General features: G+C 33.8%; 1 protein-coding gene across 5 annotated transcripts in view; it reads right to left on the bottom strand.

Annotated features, from left to right (window-relative positions):
• Positions 1 to 19,763, bottom strand: part of LOC145692696 (uncharacterized) — a 58,906-nt gene that overhangs the window by 22,992 nt on the left and 16,151 nt on the right. For 3 of the 5 annotated variants that reach the window (XM_081768094.1, XM_081768097.1, XM_081768096.1), the window contains exons 2-3: positions 6,542 to 6,653; positions 3,476 to 3,511 (exon numbers count right to left, since the gene is read on the bottom strand). In XM_081768094.1, the coding sequence (XP_081624220.1) occupies positions 3,476 to 3,511; positions 6,542 to 6,653 (148 nt within the window). Of the gene's footprint in view, positions 1 to 3,475; positions 3,512 to 6,541; positions 6,654 to 10,843; positions 11,001 to 19,763 lie in introns of those variants that run through there. The other 2 variants (XM_081768098.1, XM_081768093.1) reach the window with 2 other exon arrangements.

Genomic DNA, 19,763 nt, shown 5'->3' with positions numbered 1-19,763 from the left:
TTAATACGTTATCTTAATGGACAGATAAGGAGGGAGAGCATAATGACACCTGACACACACAACAAGACAACTCTGGGGAACCCCAGTTGTGCAATCACAACAATACGTAAAGCACTACGAGGGGCATTCAATACGTTATCTTAATGGACAGATAAGGTGGAAGAGCATAATGACACCTGGCACACACAACAAGACAACTCTGGGGAACCCCAGTTGTGCAATCACAACAATACGTAAAGCACTACGAGGGGCATTCAATACGTTATCTTAATGGACAGATAAGGTGGAAGAGCATAATGACACCTGACACACACAACAAGACAACTCTGGGGAACCCCAGTTGTGCAATCACAACAATACGTAAAGCACTACGAGGGGCATTCAATACGTTATCTTAATGGACAGATAAGGAGGGAGAGCATAATGACACCTGACACATACAACAAGACAACTCTGAGGAACCCCAGTTGTGCAATCACAACAATTCGTAAAGCACTACGAGGGGCATTCAATACGTTATCTTAATGGACAGATAAGGAGGGAGAGCATAATGACACTTGACACACACAACAAGACAACTCTGGGGAACCCATCTGTGCAATTTCAGGTCACTCGGAGGAACGCAGTGACCGTGTGTTACGCCGTGTAGGGAATGTTTGCCGGATGGACCTGTTAAGAGACTTGTTGGACTTCTTTGAGGAGGACAAGGACAAATCTCTGAGGAACTGGTAATAGCGGACGAAACCTGGATCCTCCATTGGAATCCAGAAAACAAGCAGAAATCCATCCAGGTCCACCAAGGAGATCCAACAGACTGTTTTCCAGTGGTTTGTAGGCCATGACAAAGACTATTTTTGTCTGGAATCTCGCTGCTCACAAAGTGGTGACTGTGCATAGACCTCCATGGGGATTACATCGGAAAAGAGTGATGACCAGGTGAGCCTATCTGCATTTCTTCCTCTCCAGGTAGATAACTTATTGGATGCCCCTCATACAACCACTCAACAATTTTATAATCTTGCGTATCTGCAACTTTTAATGAGAGCGGAATATTTTTTCTGGTCTTAAAAAGCGGTTGACGAGAAACTTCGAAAATACTAAAAATACCAAATAGTAAATATGTAGTTTTATTGAAAATCAGAATTTTTATTGTTTTCCTTTCCCTTTTTTCTCACTAGAGAGAGAGAGTTGCGAATCTTTGTTCCTTCTTGAAGTCATTTAATTGTATTCAGAGACTAGAAATATTTGGGTCCTTCTGTCTCTTGCTCGCTAGCCTCGTGTCTTCCTTTTTTTCATTCCTCGCACCATAAAGGTCCTGAACCGAACAGTTTTATTTTTCTGAAAAGACTGCGCTCCTACAACGAAATAATCTCAACAAATTTGTCTGTCGCTGAAGTTCAATGCTGTTAGAGATGGAAAATTGAGGGTGGAATTAGTGAGATAAATAAAGTAATAAGGCAAAAGTGTGAAGTAAGCAAAAGTCAATCTCTCTCTCTCCCTCACACAGAGACACGCATATATGCATACAGGACATGGGCACGGTAAGACACAAAAGAACAAAGAAGCTCGCTACCAATAGGTTAGATTCCTCAGAAATAGAAATAGAAATAGAAATAGAAATAGAAATAAAAATAAAGATTCAGACAGTAAATAGAAACATGTATTCAAGATGGAGAGGTACTTGAAAATTTCCATTCAAGTGTATCTATAAAAGCGAGTTACGAGTGTTTTGTTTTGGCCACAGGTGAAGTACGAATTATCCTTTCTTCCTAGCAATTTTACAATTTAGAATTGAGCTTCTCACAGAAAGTGTATCCTACCGAAGAACAACACAGATGTTAGCGAAACTATTGTCTATTGTTTCTTTGTATTGTAATCAAAAATGTAATTAAACTTTGGCAGAAACTTAGTAATAATAATAATAATCGTAATAGTGCCGTGAAGGGTATGCAACTTTCTAACCATTATGAACTTTAGGTCCCACGTACCGGTACCTTATTTTCAAAACAAATCGCTGGATATATATATATATATATATATATATATATATATATATATATATATATATATATATATATATTATGGAACAATGAATTTCTCAGAAAAATGAGCCAAAGTTAACAGATTTTATTCTATTTTACAGTTATTATGTACTAAAGTCTGAAAGATTATCAAGATGATAATTATACGCACATTTTAAACTTTAATTTTGATCTCATGTTCTAAAAATCATGTAGTAAATACATTGTTTTAGTACATTTATAGCATTTTCTTTCACTGATATTATCTTGAGACACAAGTGTTTGTAAAACATTTATGCTATATTCTTACAAATAAGGCAGTAGAAATTTGATTGATAAAGTTCGTTGTTCACTAATATATTCAAGACTTTGGGTTGGTTACATAAAATGGAAATTTATTCTAATGTTATTGAGGGATGATTATATTAACTAATCTTTACCTTAAATTTTTTCGAAGATTTTTTACTATTTCATTGTTTTTTCTAGTTCTTTCTTCGAAGTATTTTCCACACAATTTGGTATATTTATCAAGTAAAGATTTATATTGAAATCCTATCTTTAAAAAAAAAAAAAAAAAAAAAAAAAAAAAAAAAAAAAAAAAAATCACGAAAGACAATTTAATTTAACTATTGTTTCGAAGAGTTCAGATAGGTAGAGAGATGGTGACTGAATTGTCTTAATTACTTTCTTATTGATATCAATACATAACTTAATTTATTTATATTATTATTATTTAAAGTTTGTTCTCATTAAAAATTTATGAAATATATATATATATATACAATGTGTATCAATAAAACTTTACAACTTCGAAAATTCATGTTGATTCATTTACTTAACTTAAAGACATGGTTTTGCTGTCATTTACTAGCGAAATACATCATTTTTTTTTTTTTTTTTTAATTTCTTCTTCTTACTTTATACTGAAAGAGATTCAATGTGGCTTCTATCCCCTCTGAAGTCTTACTTGCTTTGCAACATATTCAGACGTACGGCCTGAAGATTCGTTTTGTCTTACCGATCATCCAGTTTTAATAAAACATTTATGCCACTGATAAATAGCAGACCTACTGGAAGGATCTTTACCATACTTTGTACGAAAATTACATTGCACAGTCGTCGCAGGCTTGGATTCTTCAAACCAAAACACAGAGCTAGCACGCTCGGGACCAGTAAAGGCAAAGATCTTTGCTCCAACTGCTGCTAGTGCTTGTGATGGCTTGTTTCTGAACTAGTGTACTACGTGAGTCAAAACTTCATGTATTTTGCTACAAAATTACACCAAAGCTATGTCTGTAAGATAAATGAATAAATCAAGACGAATTTTCAAAGTTGTAAAGTCTCTTTTGATACACCCTGTATATATTGCGAACAAATATCAATGTTCATACTGTTAACTACTAATAATTTCGATTTTGTTACTTAACTAAGTTTTCGGTAAAAAGTATACTTGCCTTCTGATGATGGTATATAATCGTTTTCATTGTTTACTGGAAGTAGACATTAAGTTATGTTGATAAAGTGTACTTTTAAACTTTCAGAAAGATGCTTGACATGTTAATGTTAAGACGTAAATATTACAATATTGTCATGTACAGTATATCTTCCATAGATGTGCATAAAAATTAAATTAACGTTGTAAGCGATCTTTTTATGAGGAAACCATTTGGAATGAATGAACTTTTCAACGTTGTTAGGGTCAAGTTTCTTTTTCGTTTTTTTTTCTTTAAATGTAGTATCTCGCGAGTCCCTGAAGTTAGGGAGATAAAATTCTATATATAAATTCTTCATAATGAATTCTGTTTTTCCAGCATTTCCGAGAAATCTATTTTTAAAAGGGAATGGAGAAACAATTGTGCGAGAGTTTACGCAGCTCCAATGAAATCAAAGATACATTAACAAGTATCTTGAAAATCAAAGAATGTTCATATACAGGGTGTTACAAAAATATCTCACAATATTTTGGAAATAGATCCCTCACATGAAAACAAGAAAGAAAGTTCGTATGGACCTGTGTTCAAAAGTGGATAGTTTCGGAGTTATAGAGTGCCGAAAACGTGAAATAAGTGAACTTTGAAAGTTCTTAGTTCCACTACTATAGGACGTGTCATAGTCGGGTCAAGATATCACTGAGTAACTGGTATGTGAACTCTCCAAATGTCCATGTTTAAGAATGCTCGAGTACTTGCACACCAAGTTTTAGAGAGGTAAATGGGGAGTGATAAGGTAGTCCCAAACAGCCTCTTTAAAAATGATTGTGCAAGTACTGGAGGTTCTGAAAGATGGATATTTGGATAGTTCATATACTAGTTCCTTAGTGATGTCTTGACCCGACTACGATCAACTGGTAGAACTATGGAGCTTTAATTTTCATTTTTTCTCACGTTTTCGGCATCCTGTAACTACGAAATTATGTACTTCTGACCACAGGTCCATATGAATTTTCTTTCTTAGTTTGATAAGATGAACCTATTCCAAAAGTACCGTGACAACTTTTTGTAACACCTTGTAAAGTTGCCAAATATTTTCCGTAAAATTCTGTTATACTATTAAAAGATGAAATTTGTGTCTCTGTTGTACTGAAATGATTTACTAGTTCTCTGTCCGTATACTGATACTTGCATGAAAATAGCATTGAATAGAAAGGTTATTATTTTTAGAAAAACGATAATTGTTTATTAAGTGCATACGTGTTTTCTTTGAGTGGCAGATAAGTAACACAGACTACAATGGGAATCCTTCTAGTGTTGTTTTTCTTTCTATATTCTTATACCCGTATATGAAACTGAACGTACTTCAATAGGAACAAGGACTGCAGTGGTTCAGTTGTAGAGTTGTTACCTCTGGTGTGTGGGGTTCCTGGTTTGATTGCAGCTTCCGCCAAATGAGCTTTGTGATGGACCAACATTCTGTAAATGTTTTTTCTCGGTGATCTCCCGTTTCCTCTCTCTCTTTCTTCATTCCACCATTATTATTCATCTTATTATTAGCTCATACGCTCGTGGCACAATCGTGGAACTAAAGAAGAAAAAATGTATAGGAACATTTAGATAGCTTTCAAGTCCGAACGCCTCATCATCTAAATATAGGGTTTGAGTTCGTTTTTTGTGTTTTTCGTCCGTATGCAACAATTGTATTATGTAGAATTGGTTCCGAACCGCGAATAGAACTTGAATTCGGTGCAGCTGGTGGATGCACAGATTATAAGGCAAGATCAACTGTTACAGTATAAGCTGTCTTTCGCCACAATGTCTCTACTGGAAATGAGTTAGGTTATAGGACCACTTCTAATGGTCCGGCGTCTAAATATGGAGAATAAAATGGAAATGAAATAGAATACATGAGATAATTATACAGTATCCGGTCATGTACTATTGTCCTGGGATTTCTTCATTCACTTACATCTATATTCAAATAGATCTTTAAATCCCAATAGAACTAATTTTAAAATGATTTCCAGTGATTTCGTAATATAATTATTTTATTATTTTTCAGAGTATAAGGTAACATAAGGTTTTGTTCCTGATCGGGGAAGGGGGGGGGGGAGGGAAAACAATTTATTACGGTATAGGGTTCAGCCTATATGAAAGGCAAACAGGAAACCCTAGAAAGGTTTATTAGGCTTTTATGCGGTTGAGGATAGAGGACTGGGGTGAATGACACAATGTGCTATGACATTTCCAAAGGGTCACAAGAAGTTTCATAAAAATTAATGATTATACCTATATACTTGCAGATAGTAAGCAGTTTTTTGTGCGTGGTTCATTTACTGTTAAACAGTCTTATTATATATACAGTTTTATTATATTTATATATATTTGAAACAGGCTGTTTCAAAAAGAATGACCTGATTTTAAAAGTCCATATGTATTGATAAAAACATACTACAAAAATGGGATAAATTGCAAAATATCACAAAATCTTGAAGTTTTAGATATGCTATTATGAATGCTCTATGCGTCCACCACCAGCAGCACGAACATGTAGACGATAACAAAATTCTACCATTTCATCGGAAGTGCGAGACCGACCTGGACTCTTACGTTTGCACAAGCATCCTGTCTCTTCAAATTGGCAACACCAACGACGACTGTTTTTGGGTGCAGGTGGATCAATGTCAAAACGCAGACAAAAAGCACGCTGGACCGAAATCACTGACTCAGTCTTTGCAAACTGCAGCACACAAAACGTCCTCTGTTCAGCGAACGCCATCTTACTTCTGACCGACTACAAACTGAGAAGTCGCATTGACTGATATCTAACGGCGATTTTCTGAAACTTTAGGCCACTCCCATTCAAACAACAATCAGCTTTTTTTTTTTTACCTGTACGTTCCATGGTCCGTGATTATTACGGTCCAAAATCAAGCCATTCTTTCTGAAACACTGCGTATGTAGATATGATGTTTTGTGTTGACCTTATTAGATCAACAGATCAGGAAGGTACATGGATGCAGCATAAACTATTGGTTATTTTAAAAGTAAAGATGAAACGGCTACATACAAGAGAATGGTTTATACCTATTTGTGAAAAATCAAAGTTACGTCCATGCTTCGAGAAAGAGACTGGAAGCACAAGGCAGAAAATCAGCAGAGTCACAGTCATAGCGGTCATATATCCACTTTGGATCATCTGGAACGAATAAATAAAAAAAAATAAATAAAATTTGGTTTTTAATACATGAACATATTTAAATAAAAGGAGGAGTGATTCTTAAATATATTCTGACAAATTCTATACTATGGTACGAAATTCAAAGTAACTTCATTCATCTTCACTCTGGAACTACTACTTAAATAATTAATACTTTTCTGATCAGAGTAGATACTTATTTATTAAAATTTAAATAACATATGGCGTAACAGTTTCAATAACTTAATATAATCCCTATGTGAGACTTAAAAGAGAAAGAAGAACGCTACATACAAACATGTTAAAGAAACAGGGCATGATATAGATTGATAAAGGGTCCAAGGTCTAGAAAAAGGGAATAGAACAACAATAAGAAAATAAAAAGAAGCGAGAAGGATTAAGAAAGAAATAAGTGAAAGATTAATGAGCTGGACAAATGGACTTCAAATACAAGAATTATGGGATAAATTATTGGAACGAATGGAAAGAAAAAAAATTCAAGGATATAAGAGAAGCAATGAAAATAAAATTTTATGATAGAATATTGTATTGAGAGAAAGCTTTAAAATTAACTGATATCTGGAATAATTTATTAAGATAATAATAAAAGAGAAAAAGTGAAAATGATAATGATTCAGAAAATGGTTATGTTATAAATTTAAAATGTAACAGCAAATTATAACAATAACTGATTATTTCATATTAAAAAAAAATTAAAATTATAAAATGCAGCAATTAAAATTATATAACAATATTAATTTAATATTATAAAGATATTCTGGTAGTTAACGTCTGATGAAGATAAAATTAAGTTATTGACACTGTTACGACTTTATTTATAACCTTTATTTAAAGAAATGCAAAACCTTTATTTAAAGAAACCTGACCAGTTATTTCTCTTTTTTTAAAGAAACATTTTCTCTAAACTGTTGGGAAGAAGTTTTAAAACTTTGAGTCAAAATAAAGATTTCAGTTTGCCAAAGGAGATTTGAATCCTTTCTGAATTAATTCCGCCGATGGATAGGAATACAGAGCTTTTCAGAAGTAAGTTAGTTTTAAAATTTATTTTGAGCAAGACTTTAAAAATACGATCACTCAAAGACAATTAATGATAAATGTAATACAAACTAAACATAACACACTGAGGAAGGCTATGTGATAATATGTATAAAACACACGGTCACGTAACAGTTTCAACAGAATAACTGTATCTTCATCAGACTTTCATTGCTTGGGAGTTGGTCACTTCTTATATACTTTTCGGACATTATCTTTTAATTAGTCTCCGCCCCTTCATTAAAAGTAGCACTTGTGCTATTCACTTTCACGTGTACAGCTGCACGCTTGTCCAATTAAAAATAAACGTTTTTGCTGGATACATTCTTATCCTCTAATTATCCTTTGTTATGATCCCTTATTAATTTGTTCTCTTTCTTTCTTCTTCCTTCTCCTTTCTTGTTCTTTAAGTAGAATCTTCTCCCATTCTTTATTTATTGCGAATCCTACATTCCAATTCATCACCTTGTCTTCTGTCTTCATAATTTCCCTGGCTTCTTTCCATTTTCTCACGAATGTCCTCTTCTCTGCTTCTATGACCTCTGTTCCTTCGCTATCCTATGGTTTGTCTCGTTCTGATGCTTGTATATGGTGTTGTTGTCCCTTTCCAATCTTACGTCATCTTTGTGCTGTTTTATATTTTCCTCCATCTTCTTTTGGGTTTTTCCTGTGTAAATTTTGCTATATTCCGCGCATCCCACTCTATATATACCCACCTTTGATCTTTTCCCGCTATTGCTTTTCTCTTGCTTTTTCTCACTACTTCAATTATTATGCTTCCTCCTTTCCTGTAAGTACTAATTCCTTCTTTTTGAAGTATCTTCTTTATCTTTTCTGTTTCTTCGTCTAGGCTCTCTATATCAAACGATTGTTTTGTTCTTTTCTTTTTCTTCCTTCCGCTTCCTTGCTTTGTTTCTTCTTCTTAGTATATAAGAAGTGACCAACTCCCAAGTAGCCAGAAGGACTGGAAGTTTGATGAAGACACATTTATTGTGTTGAAACCGATACGTAATTGTGTGTTTTATAAATACACAGGATGGTAGGTAACTCCACCGACAAACTTTGGGAGGCGATTCCTTATACGAAATGAAAGAAAAAAGTTCTAATAAACATGGGCCGAAAAATGCCTCCTTTCAGAGTTATGGTTCATTGAAAATTCGAAAAATCATTTTTCAAAACTTCCTAACTTAAAAACTATAGTGCCTAACCCAAGTGGTTTAAGAAATTACACAGGAACAAGTATGTTTTCTATCTAAATATCCATTTTTTACCATCTTCCGTTATCGGTGAAAGGAACTGTGAAAAGGAAGTTGAAGTTTAGGGGTACTCCTTTAAGTACTAATGGTGCGTTCGTTTCGCTGGTACCGGTGAATTCTGAAACATGGTTATTTAGATAGAGCGTATACCAGTTCCTGTGTAATTCCTTAACCCGCTTGGGATAGGCCCTATAGTTTCTAAGTTATTATCATTCTGAAAGAAGGCATTTTTCGGAACATGTTTATTAGAACTTTTTTCTTCCATTTCGTATAAGGAAGCGCCTCCCAAAGTTTATCGGTAGAGTTACCTATCACCCTGTATATTATCATATAGCCTTGCTCAGTGTGTTTAGTTTGACAACATGAAAACAAGGCCAGATAGAATAGTTATGTAATACAAAATAATGTCTTCTAATTTTTGTAATATTTTTTTATTATAACAACATTCTTCAACATTTTATTTTAGCTTGCCTTTCTTATTTTGTACTGCCTTTCGACTTAAATGTTAAAGAATCGCAAAGCAAAAGCAGAGAACTGTTATCGATATGTATTTATAGTAGAATACATAATTATGATGAATCTGAAAGTTCATTTACAATAATAAATAGAAATAATTATAAGTAGAGTAAGATGTACAAAGAAGAAAATTTTACAATACAGCGGGCTAATTTATAAAATGTAATCTTAATAATTATGAAGGTATCTAAAATTTACCTATTAAAAGAACTTCTGTTCCGCTAAAAAACAGCGAAATTATACTTATGTGTGAAATATTTATATGAGACGCTGTATTAAGATAGTGAACTACATAATGTAAATTTTACAGCAGAGTGTTTGACATTGGTGGATTCTCATAAAGTAAATATTACCAATACAAAAAAAATATAACTATTTAGTTAATGGTCTTCATATTCAGTAACAGAATGGTAAACTCGTAACCAGATATTGTGCCAGCGAGAATTCTTAAACTGATAACTTAAAAAAAAAAAAAAAAAAAAAAAAAATCTGTCCACCCTTGACGGAATGTCTCACACATTCCTCACTGACAAGTAAAGGGTCCAAATGAATGAATCGAGTTGCGGGATGAGACATAGTGTGTCTGATAGAGGATGTGAAAATATGTGTGTGCAAAGTTATAGCGGCTGAGCGCCATAAGAAACAGAGGGGGAGGGGTTCAAATTGGTGGGAGAAGGCCTATGCTATGTTATAGAAATACATCAAATGAACTGTTGAGTCGTAAAAATAGTGAAAGATAGACAATGTAAACGGTGATAGTTTCATATACTGGCAAAGAAGAATGGCAAGAGTAAATCACGAACCTCCGCCGTCATGTTGAAATCCGTCATTTGAAATCTGTGATATTTTTTTTAAAAAAATAGAAAGGTAGTGATGTGATAAATCAATTAGGGCCAGTATGATCTCAAAAAGTCAATTATGAACTTTGGTGATCGTTATCTGTAATTATTTGGGAGATTTAGAATCATGTTTATGGTTATTTATGAAAATCTAGGAGATTGATACTCGTATGTAGTAAGTTTGGATTATCACAAAAACATATTCGACTACAATGTTCATTTTTCATCTAGATATCACATGGTAAGTTGGTGTTGTTTACGAAAGTGGACAAAGAAAGTTGAGTGAAAAATACAGCAAGTTTTGAAAAAATTAGTGGTCTACGTATACATTTTTCTGGGGGACTCTGTAATTGTAATAAGACGCTATATGAATACTATTTGAGCGTGTCTAGCATGATGGATTAAATGCATATTCACTTCAAATTACCAAAGAATAGATGATTTACATTACAAATTCTACATTCATTATTTGCTTCTCCTGAACAATAAATCATTAAAAGATAAGAGACAAAGATTTACTTACATGGTTGCGTTAATAATTATATTTTAAGATTTAAATCTACAAGATGTTCGATATTCTTTTAAAACTAAGTAACGTTTAAGCTTTTAAACGTATATCCAGTAACTAAATCCTTGTTGTTTACACTATCAAATTGTTATTTCTTTAGACAATTGTTCATAAAGACAAAAGATCATTTTCACAAGTATAAATGTTTCTGATTCAACATTAAGTGTGTACATAATATGAAAGAGAAACATGTCGCCGTACCAACATATTTGAATATCTTTGAAGTCAAGAGTTATGTTTATATTTCTGAGTAATTAAAATTAAGAAAGGTCACCTTTTAGCTGAAAGCAAACATACAATGTAACAATGCAAAAGATACTTTGTCTTATTTTTTTCAAATTGCAGTATGATTTATTTCAATTCCATTACTGTGCTCGTGAATTAATAAAATGATAATTATTGTTATTTTTAATGATTTTATCTTATCTACGTTATCAATTTTTCGTTTTGAGTTATTTAATATCTTTCCTCTCTTTTATTATTTTATAGTCATTGTCGTTTCAGCATTGATTTGTACCTTGGACGAAAAGCAATCATTCATTTGTTTAGGTTTACCATACAATACACTTGCTACTTGGGTTAACATTTCTTAAAAAATTCTTTTTGCGTAAATGGCATTTTATTTCATGGTATGAGTTATTCATAAACCTCCAATCAACATCAGATCATTACTTAAACTAATAAAAGACTATCTTCACGTGCGCACTCCTGGTGTATATCGTGTACCATGTGAATGTGACAGATCGTACATAGGACAAACTGGACGTACAATAGAACAACGATGTAAGAGAACACAGCAGCCATATAAGACTTCAACAACCCGAAAAATCAGGACCAGCAGAGCATAGCCTAGAGCCTTTACACAGAATTGATTTTACAAATACCACCAATAGTAGCTAAGTGCAATAAGTTTTGGGACAGAGCAATAAAGGAAACCATAGCTACCTCACGGGAAAGGAAGCCATAGCTACCTCAATAGAGACAAGAGGTTTCAACTCAGCCCTATCTGGTCGACCCTTTTCTCGCAACCACAACTACAGCCAATCAGGAGCCAGCATCAATCAGCCAATCTGAAGCCAGCATTTTAATCATCCAATTTCAAGCCTCCATTCCTAGCTCTGCCTCCAAATAGTCATCATATATATATATGCCCGCATCTCCGGTCTCTTCATTACAATTTCCAAAATTGAATGCAATGTCTGCATAAGAAACGAAACGTCAAATGTCAATATCTTAACCTGTCTGATAGCCCGAGAAGAGTTACTAACAGAAGTTGTTTCCTTGATTTCTATTCCTATTTACATTTCAGATCATTATTAATATGAAAATGAGTCATAAGTCTTTCAATATTTTGGCACAGAACAGTAAAGGAAGCTATACCTATCTCATAGGAAAGGCACAGTCTTAATAGAGACATTAGTTTCAACTCAGCCCTATCTGGTCGGCTCTTTTCAGGAACAGAAAAACAGACATTCAACAAAGATATTTCTTGTAGCCACAACAGCCAATCAGGAGCCAGCATTCCTAAGCCTGTCAGAAGCCAGCATTTCCCTCAGCCAAGCATTTGTATGTATTAATTTCAGTACAATGATAGCAGGTTAATATTAAAAATGGAGCTCCTTGTATTGGACACTCTACAGCCACTTTCTTTCCAGTTCCTCGATTCCATGTCGATACCATATGTTAACTTTAGAGGTAAAGAAGCCAATCACTTTGATTGCTGGCTGAAGAAGCATTGTGATTTCAGTATATGCGCGGGACCGGAACAGATAGCAAAGGGTAAGGTCAGAACTATACGCCGTTTGTGGCAACAGTTTGATGCCATCAGTTCCACAATTATTGATGAGTTTTTCGAACCGAGTGTGATTTTACATTATCCTATTGCAGCAGGGTGTACTTTCAGTTCATCAATGGGGGTTATTATTATTATTATTATTATTATTATTATTATTATTATTATTATTATTATTATTATTATTATTATTTTGGCATAGTGCAGCATACATCCGTACCTACTGTTCGAAATACAGGTCATCATTAACACTACGACCGTTAGAAATGAACTCGAAGTAAATTACTCTTTCGAAGCTCTACCAAACACATAATATGACTTGTTGCGATTGAATTTGGCTTAAATTGAATTTACGGCTTAAATTTAGGGACTAAATTACACTGTTGACAGATAGCAAGAAAACAATAGAAGCAGGTCTAAACGGAATGCAATAAGTGCTTAGAAGCAAATTCAATATAAAAATCAGCAAAAGCACAACAAAAATTATAATATGTGCAAAAAAAAAAAAAAAAAAAAAAAAGATTAGTGAAGATCAAGATAGAAGATCAGCTGTTGGACGAGGTGCAGAAATTGTTACATTGAGAGTAAAATAACAAGGAAGAAATATGATCTACATATAAACATGATCTAAAATCCAGAATAACTAACTCTATGACCTTATAACGAGATACTTTGTATCGATTCATAATTGTATGATTCATAATTGTTTATCTTTCGGGCAGAAAGTGCTTTTACACAAGCACTATACATATTATAACGTTAATTAAAATAATAGAAGAAGAATGTTTTAATATATAAGAAATATATTATTGTCTTGTTGGTTGCTATGTCGTTGTTTATATATACTTACTTAACATGTCTGATTGCAAGACAGTTTGTGTGAATATACGTTAAAAGGTAATCAAAGAATAAATTATTTAATATTTATCATGAACTTGTAATTTCGTTAAAAGGTGATCATCCTAGTGAATATAACATCAGAAGATATTTTAAGGTATAAATGAGTATTGCCACTAGAGATATACTTATATTAACTGGACCAGAGATATACTTATATTAACTGGACCAGGGTTAACGGCTACCTTTGGTGAGTCGTTGTAAAATTTTTGGTTTACCTCACCCGGGATTCTTGTAAATTCATATCCCGAAGTTTAAAGTAAGGGTGAATTTACCTTAATAAGAAGGTTCATGAATACTAACTCAACCATTCTTAGAAGTGGCAGAGTAATCATAAGAAAAGTCATGATTGGTGAGACAGTAGAGAATGAAACTGTTGACGGTGTTAACAATGAGCAGAATATAGTTCCCATTACACCTGGAATGTCGACACTAGAGGACAGAATTCTAATAGCATTACAGCGACAGGAACAAAATTTAGCTCAAATGTCTGAAGAATTAAAACAAACGGTACAGCAAAAATCTGAAGAATCTAGTAGACAGTATGAAGAATTGAGTAGACGATTAGAACAAATAGATCAATCTGTAACCCAAGCTGTGAGAGACATCACGCTACAATTTGATGAGAAGTTAAAAAGATTATCTGAAGATTGCAAGGATAACTACAATCATGTAATCCAAGAAGTCAATATTGTAAAAAAAGATTTTGAAGTAATAGAATCTTCTGTTCGTCAGCAAAAGATTCAGGTGACAGATAATTCTAACCAAATACGTGCAAATACACAATTGATATCTACCATACAGGAGGAAATTAGGGCGTTACAGATTAAAGACAATACATCCAACAACAACGTTGTTACTGATCGTTTGGAATTCCCTCATTCACAAGAGATGCCCTCGCATTCACCCGAAGCAGATCGACGTGGACCTTGCGTTACTTCTTCTTCAAGTAACCCATCCGATGAGGATATTATTTTGGAAAGAATTCAACAAAGGAATATAGATGGGCGGAAAAGAGATGGTGGAACCACGCATAACACGCGGAAAAGAGATGGTGGAATCACGCATAACACAGTAGGTAGAAATTTCCATTTAACACGAAATGGTGAAAGAAATATAAAGTTAAGTGTAAAAATGAGCGAAATACGAGCTATGAGTAAGTTTAGTGGTAGCAACTGCAATGAAAATGCTACTTCTTTCCTGGAAAAATTTCAGGATGAATGCAGTATAATGTGTATAGATAAATCTCAATATATGAAACTAATCCCTCATTTATTACTCCCACCGTGTTCTTTATAGTTTAAAGCAGTACGGGAACACGTCAAAACATATGAGGAATTCAAAGCAGCGTTGATCGCAAATTATGAGAACGACTTTTTACTTGCTAACAGAGACGCTATGATTAGAAACCAACCTTTCCATCCTCGCCTACACAAATCTATTGTTGATTTTGTTGTGAACACTTACAATGAATTAAAAGTTGTAAACCCACAACAATCTGAATCCAGAGTGATTGCATCTGTCCGAAATCTACTACCTTTTAAATTGCAACAAATTCTGCTTTCTACAAAGTGCATAAGTTTCAATCATCTGCTAATGCTTGCTCAATATTACGAAAGTCAATACCAGGCACAGAATAATCAAACTGGAGTAGGTAAAATTAGAAATAATTCAGATAACCTTAGGTCAGTACCTGTCCGGAATGTAAATATTCGTAATGTAAACAATACGGAACATAACCTGAATAGAGTAAATTTAAATAATCAGAATAGGCAAAGATATGATGTAAATCCACCTAACCTAACTAATTGTGATAATAATTATGTCAGACCATTTAACCGAAGTAGGTTCCAAAACAGACGAAATGTATGGCGTAATTCTGGAAATACTGTAAACCGTATTGATAGACGTAACTTTAATTTAAGAGATGGCACTTCGTATCATAATCAAAACAATCACGCAATTCCTGTACAAAATAATAATGCGGAACATAATCAGGATTGTGCAATACAATGTACTTTATTGGAACCATACACGAGTACGAATTTAAACTGACTGCAGCTGATGTGGTAGGGGTTAAACCCATATCAGCTATTGATTCTTATGAATATTTAGGTAAAAATTCGAAGACACAACAAATTTTTGAAGCGTAATTCTCAATTAGAGTCTCTACAAGAAGGAAAATATCGAATCAAGATCAATGACTTAGTTTTTGTTAAACAACACCCACAAAGTAATGCGTTGTTAAAGAAGATTTACAAATTTTGTGACGTTTTCTCAGGTCCTTATTTATGTTTCAAGGAAATAAACCCTAAAGTTTTTGAATTGTTGAACGCTAAAACAGGTACGTCAATTGGACTTCGTAATATAGATGAGTTGAAGGTTTGGAGGCCTACTCAGTATACAAGAGAAAAATGGATGCAGCTGGTAAAAAGGTTAGTTGCATCTGACATTCTTGCTCAAATAAATAAGAATGAAGGAAACTAAGACTTCTGTTTGTGTGAAAATAAATTTAATTCCTTCTTTTCGCTCGCCCGAGCATAGGTTACATTTTATTTTTGATTTTTACTTAATTTAATTTTCTTTAATTCTCATTAACAAATATTAATTTCCAAATGATTTTAATTCTATCTTGCTAATGTGAAAATTTATAATTCGATTTATTATTGATTAAAAACAAAGGTTATTTATATTATATTCATTTGTGTTGAAACTTTATTGTCAAAGATTATATTCAGTATAAGGCTCATTCTATTAAGCTAATTATCCGACGACTGTACCCATGCGTCACCTTATATGATACTCGGATAAGATTCTTTTGTATCCTGACACCTTATTGATATGGTACATACTTTAAAATTGTCATCTAACGTAATTATTATATAATTCGCTCTGGAAAGATTAACCATTTTTTAACATGACCGTTTTTAATAATGCATGAAACTATAGATCATTGTAATTTATGTTTTAGGATGTAATTATCTCTTATGCTTTTGATTTCGCATCCTTCGTTAATTGTATTAGTAAGCGACGACTTTTTAATGATAAAAGATAAATAATAGTGGAATGAAAGTTTTATTATAAATGTATTTATATGAGGTAACTGAACGAAGTTATATATATGAAGGGCGACCAAGATGTAAAGAACACAACTATTATCATGTTATTATTATAAACGGACCAGTGGTTCTTAAATATAAAAGTCAAGCTTCCATGTAACTTTTATATTTAGTCCCTTTATCGAGCGACATTTTATATAACGAGATACTTTGTATCGATTCATAATTGTATGATTCATAATTGTTTATCTTTCGGGCAGAAAGTGCTTTTACACAAGCACTATACATATTATAACGTTAATTAAAATAATAGAAGAAGAATGTTTTAATATATAAGAAATATATTATTGTCTTGTTGGTTGCTATGTCGTTGTTTATATATACTTACTTAACATGTCTGATTGCAAGACAGTTTGTGTGAATATACGTTAAAAGGTAATCAAAGAATAAATTATTTAATATTTATCATGAACTTGTAATTTCGTTACTCAGGGGGTAAGTACTGGGGATCCGGACCCCCTGAAATAAGGACTTTTTTGTAAATTTAGTCTAATTTTAGGGGCAATTTTACAATTTTTAATATAATTTAGCCTGAAATTGTGTTTGGAACCCCCGAAAAGCTTTGGACCCCTCCCGAAATAAATTCCTGCGTACGTCCCTGTTTGTATTGATATCTCTGCGAGATCCATCTTAATATTGTCCTCCCATCTGCGCCTAGATCTTCCTAATGGTCGTTTTCCGATTGATCTTCCAGTCAAGACTTTGAAAGCGTTTGTACTTTCTTCCATTCTAGCTACATGACCTGCCCACCTAAGCCTCCTAGACTTGACGACCCTAACAATGATGGGTAAACCATTTAATGTAGTTCCTCGTTATGAAGTTTCCGCCATTACCCATTCCCGTTCCTCTTGGGTCCGAATATTCGTTTCAGGATCTTGTTCTCAAATACTTTCAGTTTATGTTCTTCCTTCAGAGTAAGCGACGATGTTTCGCTACCATATAGAACAAGAGGCATGATTATCGTTTTATATATTGTGGAGATATATTATTTTGGAGATAGAAAATCTCAGTTATTAAATGTTGTATCAAAGTATAGTCATGAAGTGTTGTCATATAGTATAAACACGTGTTTGTGTTTATTTGTTGACGTATGCCAATAATTTGTAAATGCGTTGAATGTTATCGTTGTGTATGGCTAGACGCTAAGTCGTCAGTTTGTATGATTTGCAATGTTATGGTTGAAGAATTGAAATGTCATCAATGTGAAACTCTGTACGTAACAGTGACACACTTTGACTGTGGCATAACCGTCAGACTTGCAGAAATTTGTTGGTCTGAGAATTTGATCACGATGTAATTCGGGTGAAACCAATGTTTTACCAATAGCTGAGATAAACAGAAAATCAACGGCGAGAATTCCAGAATGTCTGGAAACGGAGAATAAAAACTTCTGGTCCGAGAGGATTTGGATCAGAAGTGGAGGATCGACAGAGAGAACCACTTGTAAGCTCATCGCAGTTTATTAGTCAACTGTGAATCCAGTCCAGGAGTAGATCTAGGAAGATCTAGCATTATCTAGTACAGCCATTAACTTGGATTATGGTTGGATTATAGTCGGACTCTACTGTTCGCCGACTATTTGCAGCACGAGCGATCCATTGTCATAGAACTTCAACATTCAGTCCAGGCAATCATCTATCAACAAGGTATGTGTATCTCAGCTATGTACGAATTATTCGTGACTGAATTCTTAGATGCTAACGATATGTGATCTGACGCGTTATACACAATCTACACTACCCATATTCACACTTAATATTTCGTATAATACAGATATTTAAATGCAAGTTAACTTTGTGTGGTTTTTCTCTGCTCCCGCTTCGAACCTACTCATTTCAGATGGTGAGTAGTAGCGATCTTCAAACGTCAAACATTAATTCATCCCTATGCAAATTAGGCACGACGGTTGGAGGTTGTTATGGTGGAGATTTGCTGGTTTTTGTAACGGTCCTAGTGTATAATTCCCACCATTGTTATGGTGGAGATAGCTGTGGTTCGAATCCCGCAACGGAACAATTTTAGTTTAAGTATAATAACCATCATTGTTATGGTGAAGTCATGTTTGGTTCAAGTCCCGGCAAAAGCAATTGTAGATTAAGTAATTTAGTATGGTAAAATTTAGTAATTTTAACGTTCACCAGTTGAATGCGAGATTTGGTTCGGATCTCAGAAAGGCTTAGACAGTGACTCTAGTATATAAAGTTATCAGGTTAACCCACAGCACCCTCCCACACTACGTAGTCAAAGATATAAGTTATATTAAGTATATAAATTAATAAATGACCGAAAAAACTGTGTTGACGAGGGCGCAAAAGGCAAGTAAGGGTATTAATATAGAAGTACATAATTTATTTGGTGTAAGGACACCTGAACGACGAAAAAATTCTATTAGTCAGGACACAGCCGCGAGTCCCAAAATTATTTTAAGTAAAGAACCGGTGTTCAACTTTCCTAGTAGTCCAGTAATAAAATCCGTGTCGGAAGATTTTCCCTCTATTATAAATTTAGATCAGAATTTAGTAAACAGTAAAAGCAAGGACGTTAAAATGGCTTCAAACATCACTTTTTACGCGGACATAAATAAATTACCAAAATTTGATTTGAAAAACGATAGTGACATCGTTTCTTTCTTTGATGAGTTCGACGATGCGTGTCAGATGGCAGGTATCGCCGAAAACAAAAGGAAAGATTTGATACCAAACATTTTTAAAGGAGTAGGGAGACAATGGATAAAATTGTTCCTGAAACGGAAGAATACAGCGGAAATCCAATATAAGGATGTACAGGCAGAAATCGTTGAGGAATTTACTAAGTCGAATGTGACGCTTGATATAGAAGACCGGATTAAAGAACGTTTGCAACAAGAAGACGAAGCTGTCATAAACTATGTATATGACATGCTCGTTCTTTGCGAGAGGTTAGACTCCAATATGACAGATATGAAGAAAATTGGAATAATAGTTAGTGGGTTACATCCATACTATATGGAGAAAGTAGGGACGGTAGCCTACTCTAATTTAGATAAGTTTGTAGACGATCTACAAAAGATCGAGAAGAACAATTGTAA

Source organism: Thermobia domestica, chromosome 8 (assembly GCF_964235325.1).
Source record: "Thermobia domestica chromosome 8, izTheDome1.hap1.1, whole genome shotgun sequence".
NCBI lineage: Eukaryota > Metazoa > Arthropoda > Insecta > Zygentoma > Lepismatidae > Thermobia > Thermobia domestica.
This window is presented reverse-complemented; position numbering and strand designations above follow the sequence as displayed.